The 15,189-nt window shown below is 50.1% G+C and overlaps 1 protein-coding gene across 1 annotated transcript; it reads left to right on the forward strand.

Moving 5' to 3' along the window:
• Positions 1-1,195: 1,195 nt before the first annotated feature.
• LOC132225647 (cyclin-Q-like) lies at positions 1,196-1,960 on the forward strand. The gene has a single exon (XM_059680708.1). It carries the CDS (start codon positions 1,196-1,198, stop codon positions 1,958-1,960), a length of 765 nt encoding a protein of 254 aa, XP_059536691.1.
• The last annotated feature ends 13,229 nt before the right edge of the window (positions 1,961-15,189 follow it).

The following is a 15,189-nucleotide window of genomic DNA, read 5'->3' on the forward strand; positions in this document are numbered from 1 at the left end:
ATGCAAATTGAGAGAGAATCATATCAATTGGTGCAGGAAAAGCATTTGACAAAATCCAACACCCAATTTTGATAAAAACTCTAAGCAAACTGGGCATAGAGGGATCATACCTCAACATAATAAAAGCCTTAGGTGACAAACCTGCAGACAATATCATACTCACTGGCCAAAAACAATTATTCTAAGAAGAGGAACAAGACAGGGATGCCCACTCTCACCACTTCTGTTCAACAGAGTACTGGTAGTGCTAGGCAATGAAATCAGACAAGAAAAAGTCAAACAAGGCATGCTAAGTGGAAAAGAAGAAGTAAAACTGTCATTATTCGCAGATGGCATGGTACTGTCCATAGAAATACCTAAAGACTCCATCAAAAAAACTAGGAGATTTAATAAATGAATTTGGCAATGTAGCAGGGTACAAAATTAACACCCAGAATTCTATGGCTTTTTGATACATGGATAATGAACTCACAGAAAGAGAAACTAAAAAAAAAAAAAAATGCCATTTACCAGTGCAACCAAAAATTAAGAAACCTAGGAATAAACTTAACTAAGGAGGTAAAAGACCTGTTCTTGGAAAACTCCAGGAAATTGAAAAAAGTGATAGAGGAAGATTAAAGCAAATAGAAGAACATACCATATTCATGGTTTGGTACAATCAACATCATTAAAATGTTCATAGTACCCAAAGCAATGTACAGTTTTAATGTATTCCCATTAAAATATCAATGGCGTATCTCACAGACCTAGCAGAAAGTTTCCAAAAATTCCTATGGATTTAAAAAAAGACACCAAATAGTTACAGCAATCTGGACAAAGAAGAACAAAGTTGGAGGGATCACAATACCAGATATCAAGCTATATTACAAAGCCACCATTTTCAGAACTGCCTGTTACTGGCACTAGAACAGACATTAAGACCAATGGGACAGAACAGAGAACATAGAAGTTGACCCTAACCATTATGCTCAATTAATATTTGACAAAGGATGCAAAAGCATAGAATGCATTCATACAGTCTCTTCAATAATTGGTGTTGGAACCTGGATGGCAGTTCGGCCTGGGCAGGTTGGGGCAGGTGGGCAGCTGGGCGAGGCAGGGCGGCTGCGCCCTGGGCTAGGACTCCGCTGGCACAGGCACCAGGCTGGAGACGCTTTCCCTTTCCGCAGGGTCTGGGACCTCCGGGCAGGGCCCCATGGAGGACCTTAGCCTGGACAACTGCAAAGAGGAGGACATGGCACTGGGCGCCAAGTGGTGGCCCTCACCCCAGGCTAGGGTGCACTTCCGTGTGATAAGGTTCATCATGGAGGCAGGTGTCAAGCTAGGGATGCAGTCCATTCCCCTCGCCACCGCCTGTGCCATTTACCATACGTTCTTCTGCGAGATCAACGTGGACGCCTATGACCCCTACTTGGTGGCCATGTCTGCCCTTTACTTGGCTGGCAAAGTGGAAGAACAGCCCCTGCAATACCGTGACATCATCGTGTCCAACAGGTACTTCCACCCAGGCAGCGAACCCTTGGAGATGGACTCCCGATTCTGGGTGATCCGGGACAGCATTGTGCAGTGCGAGCTCCTTGTGCTGCGGGTACTGCGCTTCCAAGTCTCCACTCAGCACCCGCACAGGTACCTGCTCCACTACCTGATTTCACTCAAGAACTGGCTGAATCCTTACAGCTGGCAACAGACCCCCATCTCCGTCACTGCCTGGGACCTGCTGTGGGATAGCTACCACAGGGGGTTGTGCGTCCAGATCCAGGCTCAGCACATAGCAGTGGCGGTGCTCCACCTGGCCCTGCATGTCTATGGGGTGCCCGCCAAGGCCAAGGCCGAGAAGCCATGGTGGCAGGTGTTTAGTGGCGACCTTACCAAGCCAATCATTGATAACATTGTGTCTGATCTCATTCGGATTTATACCATGGACACAGAGATCCCTGAAGGCCCTGGCCCAAGCCTGTAAAAAGAGAGGCCTGGGATGCTTGGCTGCCAGGGGACAGCGCCCCCACATCGCCCTGAAGGCCGGTCCCCAGAGCACTGGCTGGGAGGACTGGTTTTGTGCTTCTGCAGACAGGCCAGTGAAGGCGATGACATGCTGCCACTTTGATTCTCAGGCTTTGACTGTCCCTGGTAGCCAAGTTCCAGATGGTGATGGGCGCTGCACCTCCCGCGGGCAGGAGCATGCTGTGGGCGGCTCTGAGGCCTCCGGGTCTGCTTTCATCCTTTGAAAGGACACAGACTACAGCAGAGGTTTGGGATCAGTGGAAGGAAAATCAAAGAACTGATGGGACTGTGCCCCAGGGGATTTTTTTAAAGGCCGGATTCAGAGAAAGTATGACTCAATTAACATAGAGGAAAATTTATTTTGTTTCATTAAATATATTCCAAAGCCAAAATATAAACATAATAATTATAGGTGTTGGACAAATAGCACAGATAAATGCAAAAAAATTAATCTAGACCACCAACTTACTCCATACACAAGTATAACTGGGAATGAATAAAGGACTTAAACGTAAGTGGGTAACCATGAAAATCTTAGAAGAAGACAAAATATCAGGCATATGTCTCAGCAATACCTTTACTGATACAGCTCCTAGGGCAATGGAAACTGAGGAGAAAAGAAACAATTGGGACTACGTCAAATTAAAACACTTCTGCAGAGAAGCAGCAGCCAACAAATACAAGAACAACAACAAAACAAGGAAGTCCACTGCCTGGGAGAAGATATTTGCCAAAGTTATATCCAATAAGGACCTATTCTCCAAAATTCATACTGAACTCATCCAATTAAACAAAAGGAAGATCAACATCCCAATAAAAAAAATGGGCACCACCAGCACGAAGGCCCCCTCTGACTTATGGTAGTCCAGTCCCTGTGATGATTATTACAGCCACACAGGAGATAGGTATGATGGGGGCACGGCAATTCCTGCAACAGCTGATGGGACACCCCGGTAAGAGGTCCTGAGTGTGGTGCTGGCGGCGATCACAGGATACACCATGTACCATGTACGCAAGAGAGAGTGAATCATGCACTACAGTAGCTCACCTGAGCGGGCACTCGGGGAGTGAGGGGGGAAGCCCCAGTGACAGAAGAATTAGACACTGAAATTAAAAATGATAAGGTACAGACAACATTTTATAGTAAAGAATTTGGCTTCTGTTATTTAACAATGACAAAAAGCAAATGGTAGGTTTGGGGGAAGCATCAAGAATTGTAGGTACCATTATGAAGTTTCAGGATTGGAGGCAAGGTTTGAATTATACACGGTTGTTTCATAAGTGCTGATTTAAATTACAATATACTTAAATGTTTAAATTTTACATATTGTATTGTTAAAATATTCAGAATATAAGAACAACGAACAGACCAACAGAGGCAAGACACTGGGAGTGTGTGACGAGAACAAGTGACTAGGAATAGAGGAGGCCGGGGGGAGGTCAGTAGAAAAAAAGAAAGACATATATATTACTATTTGTAAAACCTTAAACACTAACATTACAAAATATTTTCAGAAGAAAGTGTTCTGCAGCATGGGATTTCTTGTCTGATTTTACTACAAACACATAAAAGCAATGTGTTTGGATGGTGAGTTATATTCATGGCACTAAATTTCCCAGGGTGTCTATGACCATAAGTGCATAAAGTCTTTGAAGTGAACTGCATACAAAATGAAGCAGTGTGTTATTTCGTCATGGCATGCTGCCCTGTTTTCCAGTTAGAGAGGGTAAACAAATGAGGTATTCTCCTTGGAAAACCTAAATGGATACGAGGATTGAAGAACCTCTGACAAGGCTGCAAAACAAGGATTCCTCCAGCTCTGTGGCCCACACTTTGCACCCTAAGATACTGATAAGGAGCAGGCCTCTCCCACTGGCCCCAGGAGGAAGAGGAGACCTTGGGGAAATAGGAGATGGTGGTGAGGAGCCATAGAGCAATGCAGTGTGGCAGCACAGCAGCCTAGGCCTCAGCATGAGGAAGATTCGCAGACACCTGTGGAAAGGAGTATAGGAAGAACATGTCATGCCAGCCCCTGTTGAGGGGCAGGTGTCAAGGCCTGAAGGTGCTGTGAGCAGCCTAGAGGGAGAGTTCAGAGGAGTGGCTCAAGGAATCTGCTTTGACTCTGAGTGACAGTGGACATGCACATTCCTCCTCCTGCCTAAGCCACCCTGCCTGAGCTGGAATTGCACTGCCCTTGTTGTGCTGGTAGTTCCTGTCTCAGGCACACACTCTGAGGCCCTGGTGTCACAAGCTGTATCCCTCCCAGCATCCAGGTGTCCCTGTGAGAGAAAAGTAATGGCCCAGGAATCTGACAGCACACCAAGGGAGAGCCCAGGCAGCCCCTCCTCACCCTTCCTGTCCGCTCACTGGGGGCCATCCTCCTCTCATAGTTCTTCAGGGGATTGAGCCACAGGTCCTTGCTGATGATCTGGTAGGGCAAACAGGAGAGCACAAGGACCTGAATAGAAACCCAAGCAGCAGGCGGGCACAGGAAGCTATATGCTGGCATGGCCAGTGACATCCCACCTCAGCAATCCTGCCAGAACCTGCCACGCTGTGGTCAGAGAACCAGTAGAAGAAGCTGGGGCTGCTGTCCTGGAGCCTGTGGCTGTAGGCTTTTCGTTCACAATGCTGGTACCACTGAATGGGAGTGGCATGGGACACCCTGTATCCTGCAGGAGAGGGGTATGTGAATATGGGCACATTGCCTTCCATCCCTGCCCACCACCAGTTGCAGCCCATGCAGAGAGCCTCCTGTGACTCTTAAGGGTGATGAGATACTCCTTCACAATCACATGGTCATGGAAGTAGGGGTTGCTGCGGAAGTATGCCTAATGGTGCAGCACCCACAGGGATGCCTGGCTTACCTCACCTGCAGAAGGAAAGTGGAGCCAGGGTGTAAATCGCAGCTGTTTTCAGAGACAGGCCACTTCCCCACCTGCCCTCCATCACTCCCTGGAGCAGGTGGACTGACCTTCAAATTGATCATGTCGCCAAGGATGTTTTCTTCTTGGACCCTGATCATTGCCTAAAACTCTGGGTGGTTGACAAACTGCTTTGGTTCAAGCAACCTGCACCCTGGGAGCTGGGCATGGACTAGCTAGAACGAGCAGCCTGGCCTGGCCTCTCCTTCCCTTAAGGCCACTCCTTCTCCATAAATGGCAGAAAGGGGCACAGCACCACTCTGTTTCCTGACAGGCCCTGATGCCCACCAGATTGTTTTGTGCTGAGGGCTTGACAGGCTACACATCACACATTCATGCTTCTGAATGAGGAACTGGACATACAGATGGCCTGTAGGGCAGCGTTAGTCCCAGAAGAGCCCGTGCAACACCGCCCTGTCTGTGGGCATCAGCCCCTGGTGTATGCATTCCTCTGCATTGGAGCTCTGCCACTGGACGCCCTGGTACCACTACTATGGTGCCTGTATAAGACAGAGGGTGACTCCAGGATCCTGGTCCAAACTGGGGTGCACTGCCCCTAGCTTGTCCGCAATGTTATTTTCTATGGGAACCAGTCCCGCTCACACCATTCTCCTGCACTGTCCCATGCTCCTTGTGATCCTGCTCCTCTACCGTCAAGGATACAGCTGTGAGCCAGAACCCAGGGATGCGCCGGATATTGAGGCTTCTCCGTTCGAAATAGTGCTTGAGCCTCTGCTGAGTCCTGCACCTGAGCTGACAAAAGGCCCTCCTGGCTTGCTAGTTCACCGGCTCCATCTCCAATTGGAGAGCCTGGACCATCTCCAGAGGGGACCAGGTGAACTTGGCCCCGGGCCCTGACTGGGCCTGCTCCTGCTGCACCGGCTCCTCTTCTTCTGGCTTTGCTTTGGCCTTGGACTGAGGCTCCACCTCTCCCATCTGTTCCACTGCCTCCAGGGTGCACTTCCCCTCCCCCTGCAGGACAAACTGCTCCCCTTCAATTAATTGCTCCTCCATCCACCCCTCCTCCTTGTGGACACTCCCTTGCGGGTCACCTGGAGCCTGTGCCTCCAGCCTCAGCTCTTCACTCACCACCTCCTCCTGCCTCCCCACCTGCAGATGTGGAAAAACCTCCTTCCCTGCCCACATGGCCTGCCATGGCACCACCTGCAGAAGGCCCTCTGTCCACAGGACAAACTGAGCCTGTGCCTGGAACTCCTCCCCCAGGCCCTCCTTGTCTTCCCCTTGCTCCTCACTCTGGGTTCCCTGCTGCACCTCACTTTCCTCTCCCTGCACACACTGCTCTGCAGCCACCCAGTCCTCCCTTGCCCGCCCCCCCCCCCCCCGCTCAAGATCTAGCCAAACTTCTTGCCTGCATCCAACCACAGCTCCAGGATCACAGCCTCCCCCACCTGCATGAAATCCTCCCTCTCCAGGCCTTTAGCTTTCCTCCAAACCTCCTGTGCCCTTGTGTCCTGGGTATCACCACTTTCCTGCACCGAGGTGAAGCTAAAAGCCTCCTTGGCCATCCTGCTTGCCCTGTCCTTCCTGGTGCAAAGGCCCTGGGGTGCCCTGTGAATCCTCAGGCCCCCTGCAGCTGAAGGCCCCCTAGTGGAATTGAGAGGAAGCGTACTGCCCCCAGGAGCTCCTCAGTCTCTCAACACAGCCTGACTCTGGATGCCCCCTGGCTCTGAGACTGGTGCTGTGAAGGAGCAGGTGGTGCAGAGCCTGCTGAGTCCAGGCAAGGTGCTCGCTCACTAGTGCATGCATCCAGGCCCTGGTGTGCTGAGTTGGTGCACACTGGGCTCATGCACAGGCGCTGGTCATGTGAGCATGTGATACAGAAGGCAACTGGCCAGGCCCAGCCTCCACTCTCTGGATGGGCTCCTGAAAAGTCTCCTCCAATCAAGGGCAGGGCAGTGGGTGTCACCCTGTGCAACTCCGCCCCTCAGTCACAGCCCTGGTGTATGAACCTGGCCCCTACACCCCAGGTTCCTGAGGAAGCCCACCCACTTTCACACACCAAAATCCTCCCCAAAAGCTGAGTGTGAAAACTGGAATGGAGAAAGGCACGCCAGTCCCCCACTTTAACAAAAGGCAAGTTTTGTTCATGTGATTGCCTCCTTTGGGAATGGGTTTCCCATTTCATTCTTGCTTGACAGGAAAATAAACTTTGTTGTGTTGAGGTTTCCCCCCTCTAGAATGTTCTGATTGACTTATGCGGTTGCCTGTGTACAAGGAAGGCTTTGGTCTGACATAGTTTTGACCTTTTCCCTTTCCCTAGTGCAACGCATGCAGGGTGCTGCAGTCTCCACCTGCCTCCATACACCCCAGGCCTTAGCACCCTCCCTGGCATGTAACTCCTCTCCTCTGCCCCACACCGCTGCTCACTTCCTTGCAAGCCTGTCCCACACAGGGAGGGTGGCTCTACCTGTAAACTTTCACGTTCACAGGACAGGCCCCATGGCTTTCTGTTGAGCAGTGCCTCCATCTTGAAAAGGCCAGCTGTTTTCTGTCTGAACATGGCATGTCTATGTGAGTGACCACCCAAGCCAAGGGAGTTGAGAGCCTAAGGGTCAGGATCTAAAGTCTGCCCCCTGCACTCCTGTAGTGTACAAGGTCCCTGTGCCCTGGCCAAATTATAATACTTGTCATCAGAAGTCAGCCATTCTTCCTTCCTCCTCCCAGACAACACCCTGAAAGAAGGGAACAACATCAGAACACCTTCCGAGGCCTGGTGTCTCCTCTTCTGTAGCCCTGCCTCTTTCCAATGCTGGAGATGCTGCTCCCACAGCCCCTTGTGAGGTCTTTGCCCAATACTATTACATTTCCCTGCTACCAACAACGCAGAGTCAGCAACACCTTGCAAGCTTCTTTATGGTTCTTTCAGTGACACTCATGTTAGGTGGCATATGTTGTCTGACTCTTCCGCAGGCGATCCTTTTCTCCTCTTTTCCTCCTGTGTAAAGGGAATGGACAGAATCCCTCAGCCAACCTTGGTGTGTGCCCACACACCACATCGTTTCTGTCCTTCGGGGCCATATTTGATGTTCTGCTCCATCTCCTCTGAATCTGGAGTGTCCCCTTCTATACACACACACCCACATTCACAGACACTGGCATGTGCCTGAAGGTGTGTTGGGCCCCTCTGAAGCACATGTCTACAGTCAGTACACCGTGCCATTTCCTGGCCTGTTTAACTTTCCTACCCCAGGACTTCAATAGTCTCATCCAGATCCTTCTGCCATTGCCAACATTGTGGGCTCAGCTCAGGGGAACTGAGCGGTGGGTATAAAAACTGAAAGAAAGGTGAATTAGAGGCACTGAAAAGGGGTAAGGCATGGGAAGGTAGAACTCCGCTGGAGTGGCAAGAGGCCTAAGTGGGTGGCGAAAGCACCGACAACAGGATTGCAGAAACATGATGAAGAACCATGTTTGTTGCCCAGGGCCCTAGGCCAGTCATCCTGAAAGCTATGGTGCTTACAGCACCCCCATCTGCTTACATTCTGTGGGCACCAGGACTCCCAGTTTCCCTTTGCTGCTCTCACACTCATTCCTGGAGCACTAGGGTACCTCCAATTTACCCAGGCCTGGTTTTCCACATTTACTTTTCTAAGGAGATTCACAGGGGCAACTACTCACCTTTTCATGCCCAGCAGGAGGGCTCCTCCTCTCCAACAGGTCCTCTCTGCAGCTCCCTCCTCTGGGTCCTGTGTCTGTGGGGTAGTACTGCAAAGGATTGGGCCACAGGTCCTCGCTGATGATCTGGGAAGGAACACAGGGCAGAGGGGGACCAGACCAGTCTGCTAGCCTGCTTTTCACGCACGTGGGGCTTCCACCATCACATTTTCTGACAGTGGCCAGAGCAGTATCAATCACCTCAGCAATCTTGCCTGACCCGGGCAGGGTATGTTCAGACAACCAGTTGAAGAAGCTGACACTGCTTGTATCTTGCCGGCGGTTGGGGGCTCCACGTTCATAATCCCAGAGCCAGAGGATTGGAGTGGAACTAGAGGCCCTGTACCCTGCAGGAAGGAAGTTGGAAGGCTGGATTCCCATCGGTCCAATGTCCACACCCACCCACCATTTTCCTGCTCTTCCAAAGGCCCATCCTGGGAACTGTCACTCACCTGCAAGGCTGACATCATATTTCTTAATGATCAGGTAGTTCAGGAAGTAGGGGTTGCTCTGGAAGTAAAACATCAACTTGCAGCGGTATTTGGGAAGGCTCACTTCCTTCACCTGCCAAGAGATGCAACTAGTAAAGTGTCTTGCCTGCCAGCTTCTGGAGTGAGCCTGCTTGCAGGAATCACCCACCTCCCCTCCCTTTCTTTCTGCTCGGACACGTCCCACTGGGTGCCAAAGCCCTCATCCCAGGCTCCACTCTGCCTCCCAGTCTGACCTCCAAACTGATCAAGTAGTTCAGCAGGTCTTCATCTTCGTCAGTGATGATGGCTGATATCTGTGGGTGGTTCCGGATCTGCTTTTGGTCAAGGAGCTCTCAGAGGCAATGAAACGAAATGGGCAGCTAAAAGCCACGGAGCTATCCTGGGGGCATACAAGAGTTGGCCGTGGATGGCAGACATTGCCCCTGTTCCAACCTCCTCACCGCCTACCTTTCTTCACACATGCTCACAACAATGGTACCTGTGGGTTCATGTTCACCTGAGCATGAACCTGCCCTAACAATCGGAGGGTTCATTTCCAGACATGTTCTGAGCCCTCCCTGTCCTCTGTGTGCCTATGCAGATGAAGCAGTGCTTAGGGCATCGGTTCTCAACCTGTGGGTCACGAACAATGAAAACACATCCTTTCTATCAGATATTTACATTACGATTCATAACAGTAGCAACATTACAGTGATGAAGTAGCAATGAAAATAAATTTATGGTTGGGGGTCACCACAACATGAGGAACTGTATTAAAGTGTCGTGGCATTAGGAAGGTTGAGAACCACTGGCTTAGGGTGTCTGCATGTACTCTGGCCTTGTCCCTTGGGATCGCCTACATGAAATGTATGGTATCCAGAAACTGTGGCAGCACACATCTTCTAGAGGTCCGTGTGGGTCACAAAGGCTGCATTCCAGGTTGGAAATAAGCCTTTTTTTGCACACGAGTTGCAATAAAAGGGTGTGTGTGTGTGTGTGTGTGTGTGCGCGCGCGTGTGTGTATACCTCTGCTCCTTTGTCTGTGTGTGTGTGTGTGTCTGTGGAAGGAGGGAGGAAGCCTGCCTGGAATTCCTATGGGCATGTGATATGTGGAAAGAGGACACTGGAAGGATTCGCCTTAAACCTGGTTAAAACGAGCTGAGTGTTTACACTGAGCTTTTTGGTCAAAAAAGGAAGAAACACAAAACACTACCTCCAAGGATCTTTCCACTGCCCAGAAAAGGTGTCCTTCCACTATCTGATTGTGGTGTGGTACGTTGTGCCCATACTTCCTGACCTGACACGTAGAAGCGAGCCCTTGCTTCACCCAGTGCTGTGCCACTGGGGAGGGGAGGCCCTTTCCTCTGTCCTCCTCCCCTTCACCTTCTCCTGGCTCCTCCTCCACTTACTCCCTGTGGTCTTTGTCAGCAGTGAAGCCGGAAGGGCTCAGGAAAGGATACAGCTTGGGCCCAGAATTTGGGGATGCACTGGATGATGGCCCTTCTGCACTCAAGAATGGGCTTTCTACGCCGAGAGGTCTTGCGCTTCAACTGAAGGTAGGCCCTGCTTGCTCTGGCGCTCTCAGTGCTCAGCTGGACCTGAAGGGCCGCCAGCGCCTCCAGTGTGGGCCGGGTGGTTGTCCCACTGGGCCCTGGCTCTGCTCGCTGCTCCTCAGGCTTCGCCTCTGCTTCTACCTGGGACTCCGCCTCCTCTGCCGCACTCATTTTGTCCCCAGCCTCAGCTTCCACCACCTGGGAGAGAAGGTCCACGTCCATTAGCTGCTCCGCCCCAGCAGCACCTGGGCCCTCGTCTCCTAGGGCCTCGGTTTCTGCACAGCGTCATGCTTAATGTGGAGGTTACCTTGCCACCCCTCCTGCCCTGGCCTGCGTGGTCCCTCCCATGCCCCGCCCTGCACTGGTACACAAAAGCTCCTGTGTTCACCCGAAGGGCCCTGCGTGTACACTTCTGACACAAAGTGCTGGCAAGATCCACAGTCTACTGACCCAGCAGGACCCGCACCCTCCCCTCAACCCCCCACCTCCAGATGGCACTGGTCCTGAACTGGGCAGCTGCCAACAAGCAGGTGGCAGTGCTTGGAGCTCACTGCATGTCCCCAGGTCCCTTATCTGGATCCTTCAGGCACAGTCTTGGTTTCACAGGGTGTGTCTCCTACACAGGGGGTTTGGGGCCACCTCATGGAAAGGAGGATGCACCAGCTATGCTGGGTGTGCTGGCCATGCACAAGATGCTCTTTGCACATGAACTTCAATCAGTGAGCAAGACTGCACTTGACCCCATTCTGCTCCGCCCCTCCCTTCGCCAGCACCACTGCTGGCCACCAAACTCCATGCAAACTCCTCCTTGCCCCCGCTTCTGAAGTATATATAATCCTCTGGCCTTTTTCTGGCTGTCACCACCTGCTCTTCGCAATGATGCAAGCGCCAGAGTTTGCACATGGCGAATTGGCTTTCTGTGTCACTTAAAGACTGGTACACATTTGCCCCTGCCAGAATGGACAGTCACAGTCCTGGCTGGTGTCTCCATGAGCTGGGGCCTGGTCCCAAACACCAGAGGTTGCTAGTCTGGCAGGTCAGGGAATTCACCTCAGTTTTGTGTTGGATTCCTGGTCAGGGTGATTAAGGGAAGAAAGGGATCTCTCTCCTCTCTCTCTCTCTCTCTCTCTCTCTCTCTCTCTCTCTCTCTCTCTCTCTCTCTCTCTCTCTTTCTCCCCCTCTCGCCCTCTCTCTCTCTACCCCTCTCTTGCCATCAGTCTCTCCCCCTCTCTCTCCTCTTCTCCTCCCCCGCCCCCCCCTCTCCTCCCCCTCTCTCTCTCTCAGCAGTAAACATATCCTGGGATGAGAAATAAAAATATAATAATAAACAGGTTCATAGGATCTGGGTAAGAGAGGGCACCCCAACCTGGAAGGTCTCTGAGGAACAAGCTGGAGCCAAGAGGAAGGCCTATTGCTATAGTCGGCCGTAGCCTCCATTCTTGCAGATCCATGGCTTAGGAGAACAAAGCCAAGAAAAGGGCTCATTCTCTGGGTCTGCAGGTCATTGGTTTTCTATCTGCATCTCATTTCTTTCATTCTCACTGGATTTTCTTCTGAATATGTGGGTGCATATGCCCTTTCTGATTGTTGTTTGTCATTTCTTGAGATATGTTCCTAGTAGTGCGATTGCTGTTCAAATGGGAGCTCCATTTTTTCAATTTTTTGAGGAAACTCCATAGCATTCTGCATAGTTGCTACACCAGTTTGCATTCCCACCAGTAATGCAAGAGGATTCCTTTTACACCCCATCCTTGGCAGCACTTGTTGTTTGTTGAATTGTTGATGATAGCCATTCTGACCAGTATGAGATGGTATCTCATTGTCCTTTTGATTGGAATCTCTTGAATGATTAGTGATTTGGAGCATGTTTTCATATGTCTCTTGGCTTTCTGGATGTCCACTTTGAAAAAGTGTCTAAGTCTTATGCCCACTTTTTGATTGGAATATTAATCTTCCTTTTGTTTAAATGAATGAGTTCAGAATTAATTTTGGAGAATAGGTCCTTACCGGATATAACATTGGCAAATATCTTCTCCCAGGCAATGAGCTTCCTTGTTTGTTGTTGTATTTTTTGGCTGCTTCTTCTCTGCAGAAGCGTTTTAATTCGATGTCGTCCCATTTGTTTCTTTTCTCCTCAGTTTCCATTGCCCTAGGAGCTGTATCATTAAAGGTACTGCTGAGACAGATGCCTGCTATTTTGCTGCCTATGGATTCTTCTAAGATTTTCATGGTTACCCACTTACCTTTAAATCCTTTATCCATTTTCCGTTATTTTTGTGTATGGTGTAAGTTGGTGGTCTAGATTCATTTTTTTTTTGCATGTATCTGTGCTTTTTGTCCTATTGAAGAGACAGTATGACTCCATTGTATGATTTTGCCTCCTTTGTCAAATATTAATTGAGCATAACTGCTTGGATTGACTTCTGGGTTCTCTGTTCTGTTCCATTGGTCTATATATCTGTTTTAGTGCCAGTAATAGGCAGTTTTGAGAATGATGGCTTTGTAACATAGCTTGATATCTGGTATTGTGATCCAACCAACTTTGTTCTTCTTTGTCAAGATTGCTGTGACTATTTGGGGTCTTTTTTAATTTCATAGGAATTTTGGGAGACTTTGTTCTAGGTCTGTGAGATATGCCATTGGTATTTTAATGGGGAATACATTAAAACTGTAGATTGCTCTGGGTAGTATGAACGTTTAATGATGTTAATTCTACCAATCCATGAATGTGGTGTGTTCTTCTATTTGCTTTTGTCTTCATCTATCCCTTTTAAATTTCCTGTAGTTTTCCAAGAACAGGTCTTTTACCTCCTTAGTTACGTTTATTCCTAGGTATGCTAACTTTTTGTTGCAAATGTAAATGAGATTTTTTTTGTTTTTTGTTTTTTAGTTTTTCTTTCTGTAAGTTCATTATTGGTGTATCAAAAAGCCATAGAATTCTGGGTGTTAATTTTGTATCCTGCTGCATTGCCCAATTCATTTATTAAATATCCTAGTTTTTTGATGGATTCTTTAAGTATTGCTATGGACATTACCATGCCATTTGCGAATAATGACAGTTTTACTTCTTCTTTTCCAGTGGGCATGCCTTGTTTGACTTCTTCTTGTCTGATTGCATTGTCTAGCACTACCAGTACTCTGTCGAACAGAAGTTGTGAGAGTGGGCATCCCCGTCTTCTTCCACTTCTTAATGTTTTTTGCCCATTGAGTATGATGTTGTCTGTAGGTTTGTCATATAGAGGGTATGATCCCTCTATTCCCAGTTGCTGAGAGTTTTTATCAAAAGTAGAGGCCCAGTGCAGAAAAATTTGTGCACTTGGTGGGGCAGGCAGGGTGGGGGGAGTCATTCAGCCCGGCCTGTGGCCTGTGCCTTATTGCAGTCTGGGACCCTTGGAGGATGTCCACCTGCTGGCTAAGGCCTAATGCCTGAGGGATCAGGCCTAAGCTGGCAGTCATATCTCCCTCTGACAGCCCGGGAGCCCTTGGGGGATATCCACTTGCCAGAGGGTGCAGGCCTAAGCTGTGCTGGCAGTCATCAGCCTGGCTTGTGGCTGAGCAGAGCTCCGCCTGTGGGAGGGTACTGACCACCAGGGGGCAGCTCCTGCATTAAGTGTCTGTCCCCTGGTGGTTAGTGTGCATCATATTGACTGGTAATTCCCAGTCGTTTTGCTGTTAGGGTCAATTTTCATATTAACCTTTTATTATATAGGAGGACAGAGGCCTGGTGCACAGGTGGGGGCCAGCAGTTTTGCCCTGAAGTGTGTCCGGATCAGGGTGGGGGTCCCGCTGGGGTGCCTGGCCAGCCTGGGTAAGGGGCTGATGGCATTTTGCAGTCTGTCGAAGCCCTCCAGTGAGGATCCTCAACCCGTGGGGGTGTCTGGCCCACCTGGGTGAGGGGCTGAGGGCTGTTTTCAGGCTGGCCACATCCTCTTCACGGTTGGGGGGGTCCCTACTGAGGTGCCTGGTCACCGTGGGCGAGGTGCTGATGGCTGTTTGCAGTCTGGCCAAGCCCAACAGTAGGGACCCTCACCACATGGGTGTGTGGCCAACCAGGGTGAGGGGCTCAGGGCCCTTTTCAGGCTGCTCACAGCCCCTTCAGGGTGGGAGAGTCCCACTGGGGTTACTGGCCAGTCTGGGTGAGGGGCTGATGGCCATTTTCAGGCCTGCCAGGTCCCTGGGCAACCTACGCTCCCAGCCTCTCCTTTTCTCTTTTTCTAGGATTTATCTATCTTCTATAATTGAAAGTTTGTAGCCTTGAGCAGAGCCCAGGTCTGGCTGGAAACCTGCATTGCCCCTGGCAACTGAGGCTCCAAGCCCCTCCTTGAGCAGAGGCTGGCTGGAAGCAGGTTTCAGAATTTATTTATCTTCTATAATTGAAACTTTCTAGCCTTGAGTGGAGCCAAGCGCTTGCCAGAGCAGACGGGAAGCTTGGCTTCCTCCATCGCCGGGAGCAACCCAAGCCTCCTGCTTACTCCAGCTCCATGGCCACCATCAAACTCACTCCTGACTGGCTTGTGGGCGTGGCATGTAGGTGTGGCTTGAGCATAGCAGAGGGATGGTTAATT

Source organism: Myotis daubentonii, chromosome Y (assembly GCF_963259705.1).
Source record: "Myotis daubentonii chromosome Y, mMyoDau2.1, whole genome shotgun sequence".
NCBI classification, from domain to species: domain Eukaryota; kingdom Metazoa; phylum Chordata; class Mammalia; order Chiroptera; family Vespertilionidae; genus Myotis; species Myotis daubentonii.

Coding starts and splice junctions, on each gene's coding strand:
- LOC132225647 (XM_059680708.1), top strand. CDS start 1,196: ATGGAGGACCTTAGCCTGGACAACTGCAAAGAGGAGGACATGGCACTG.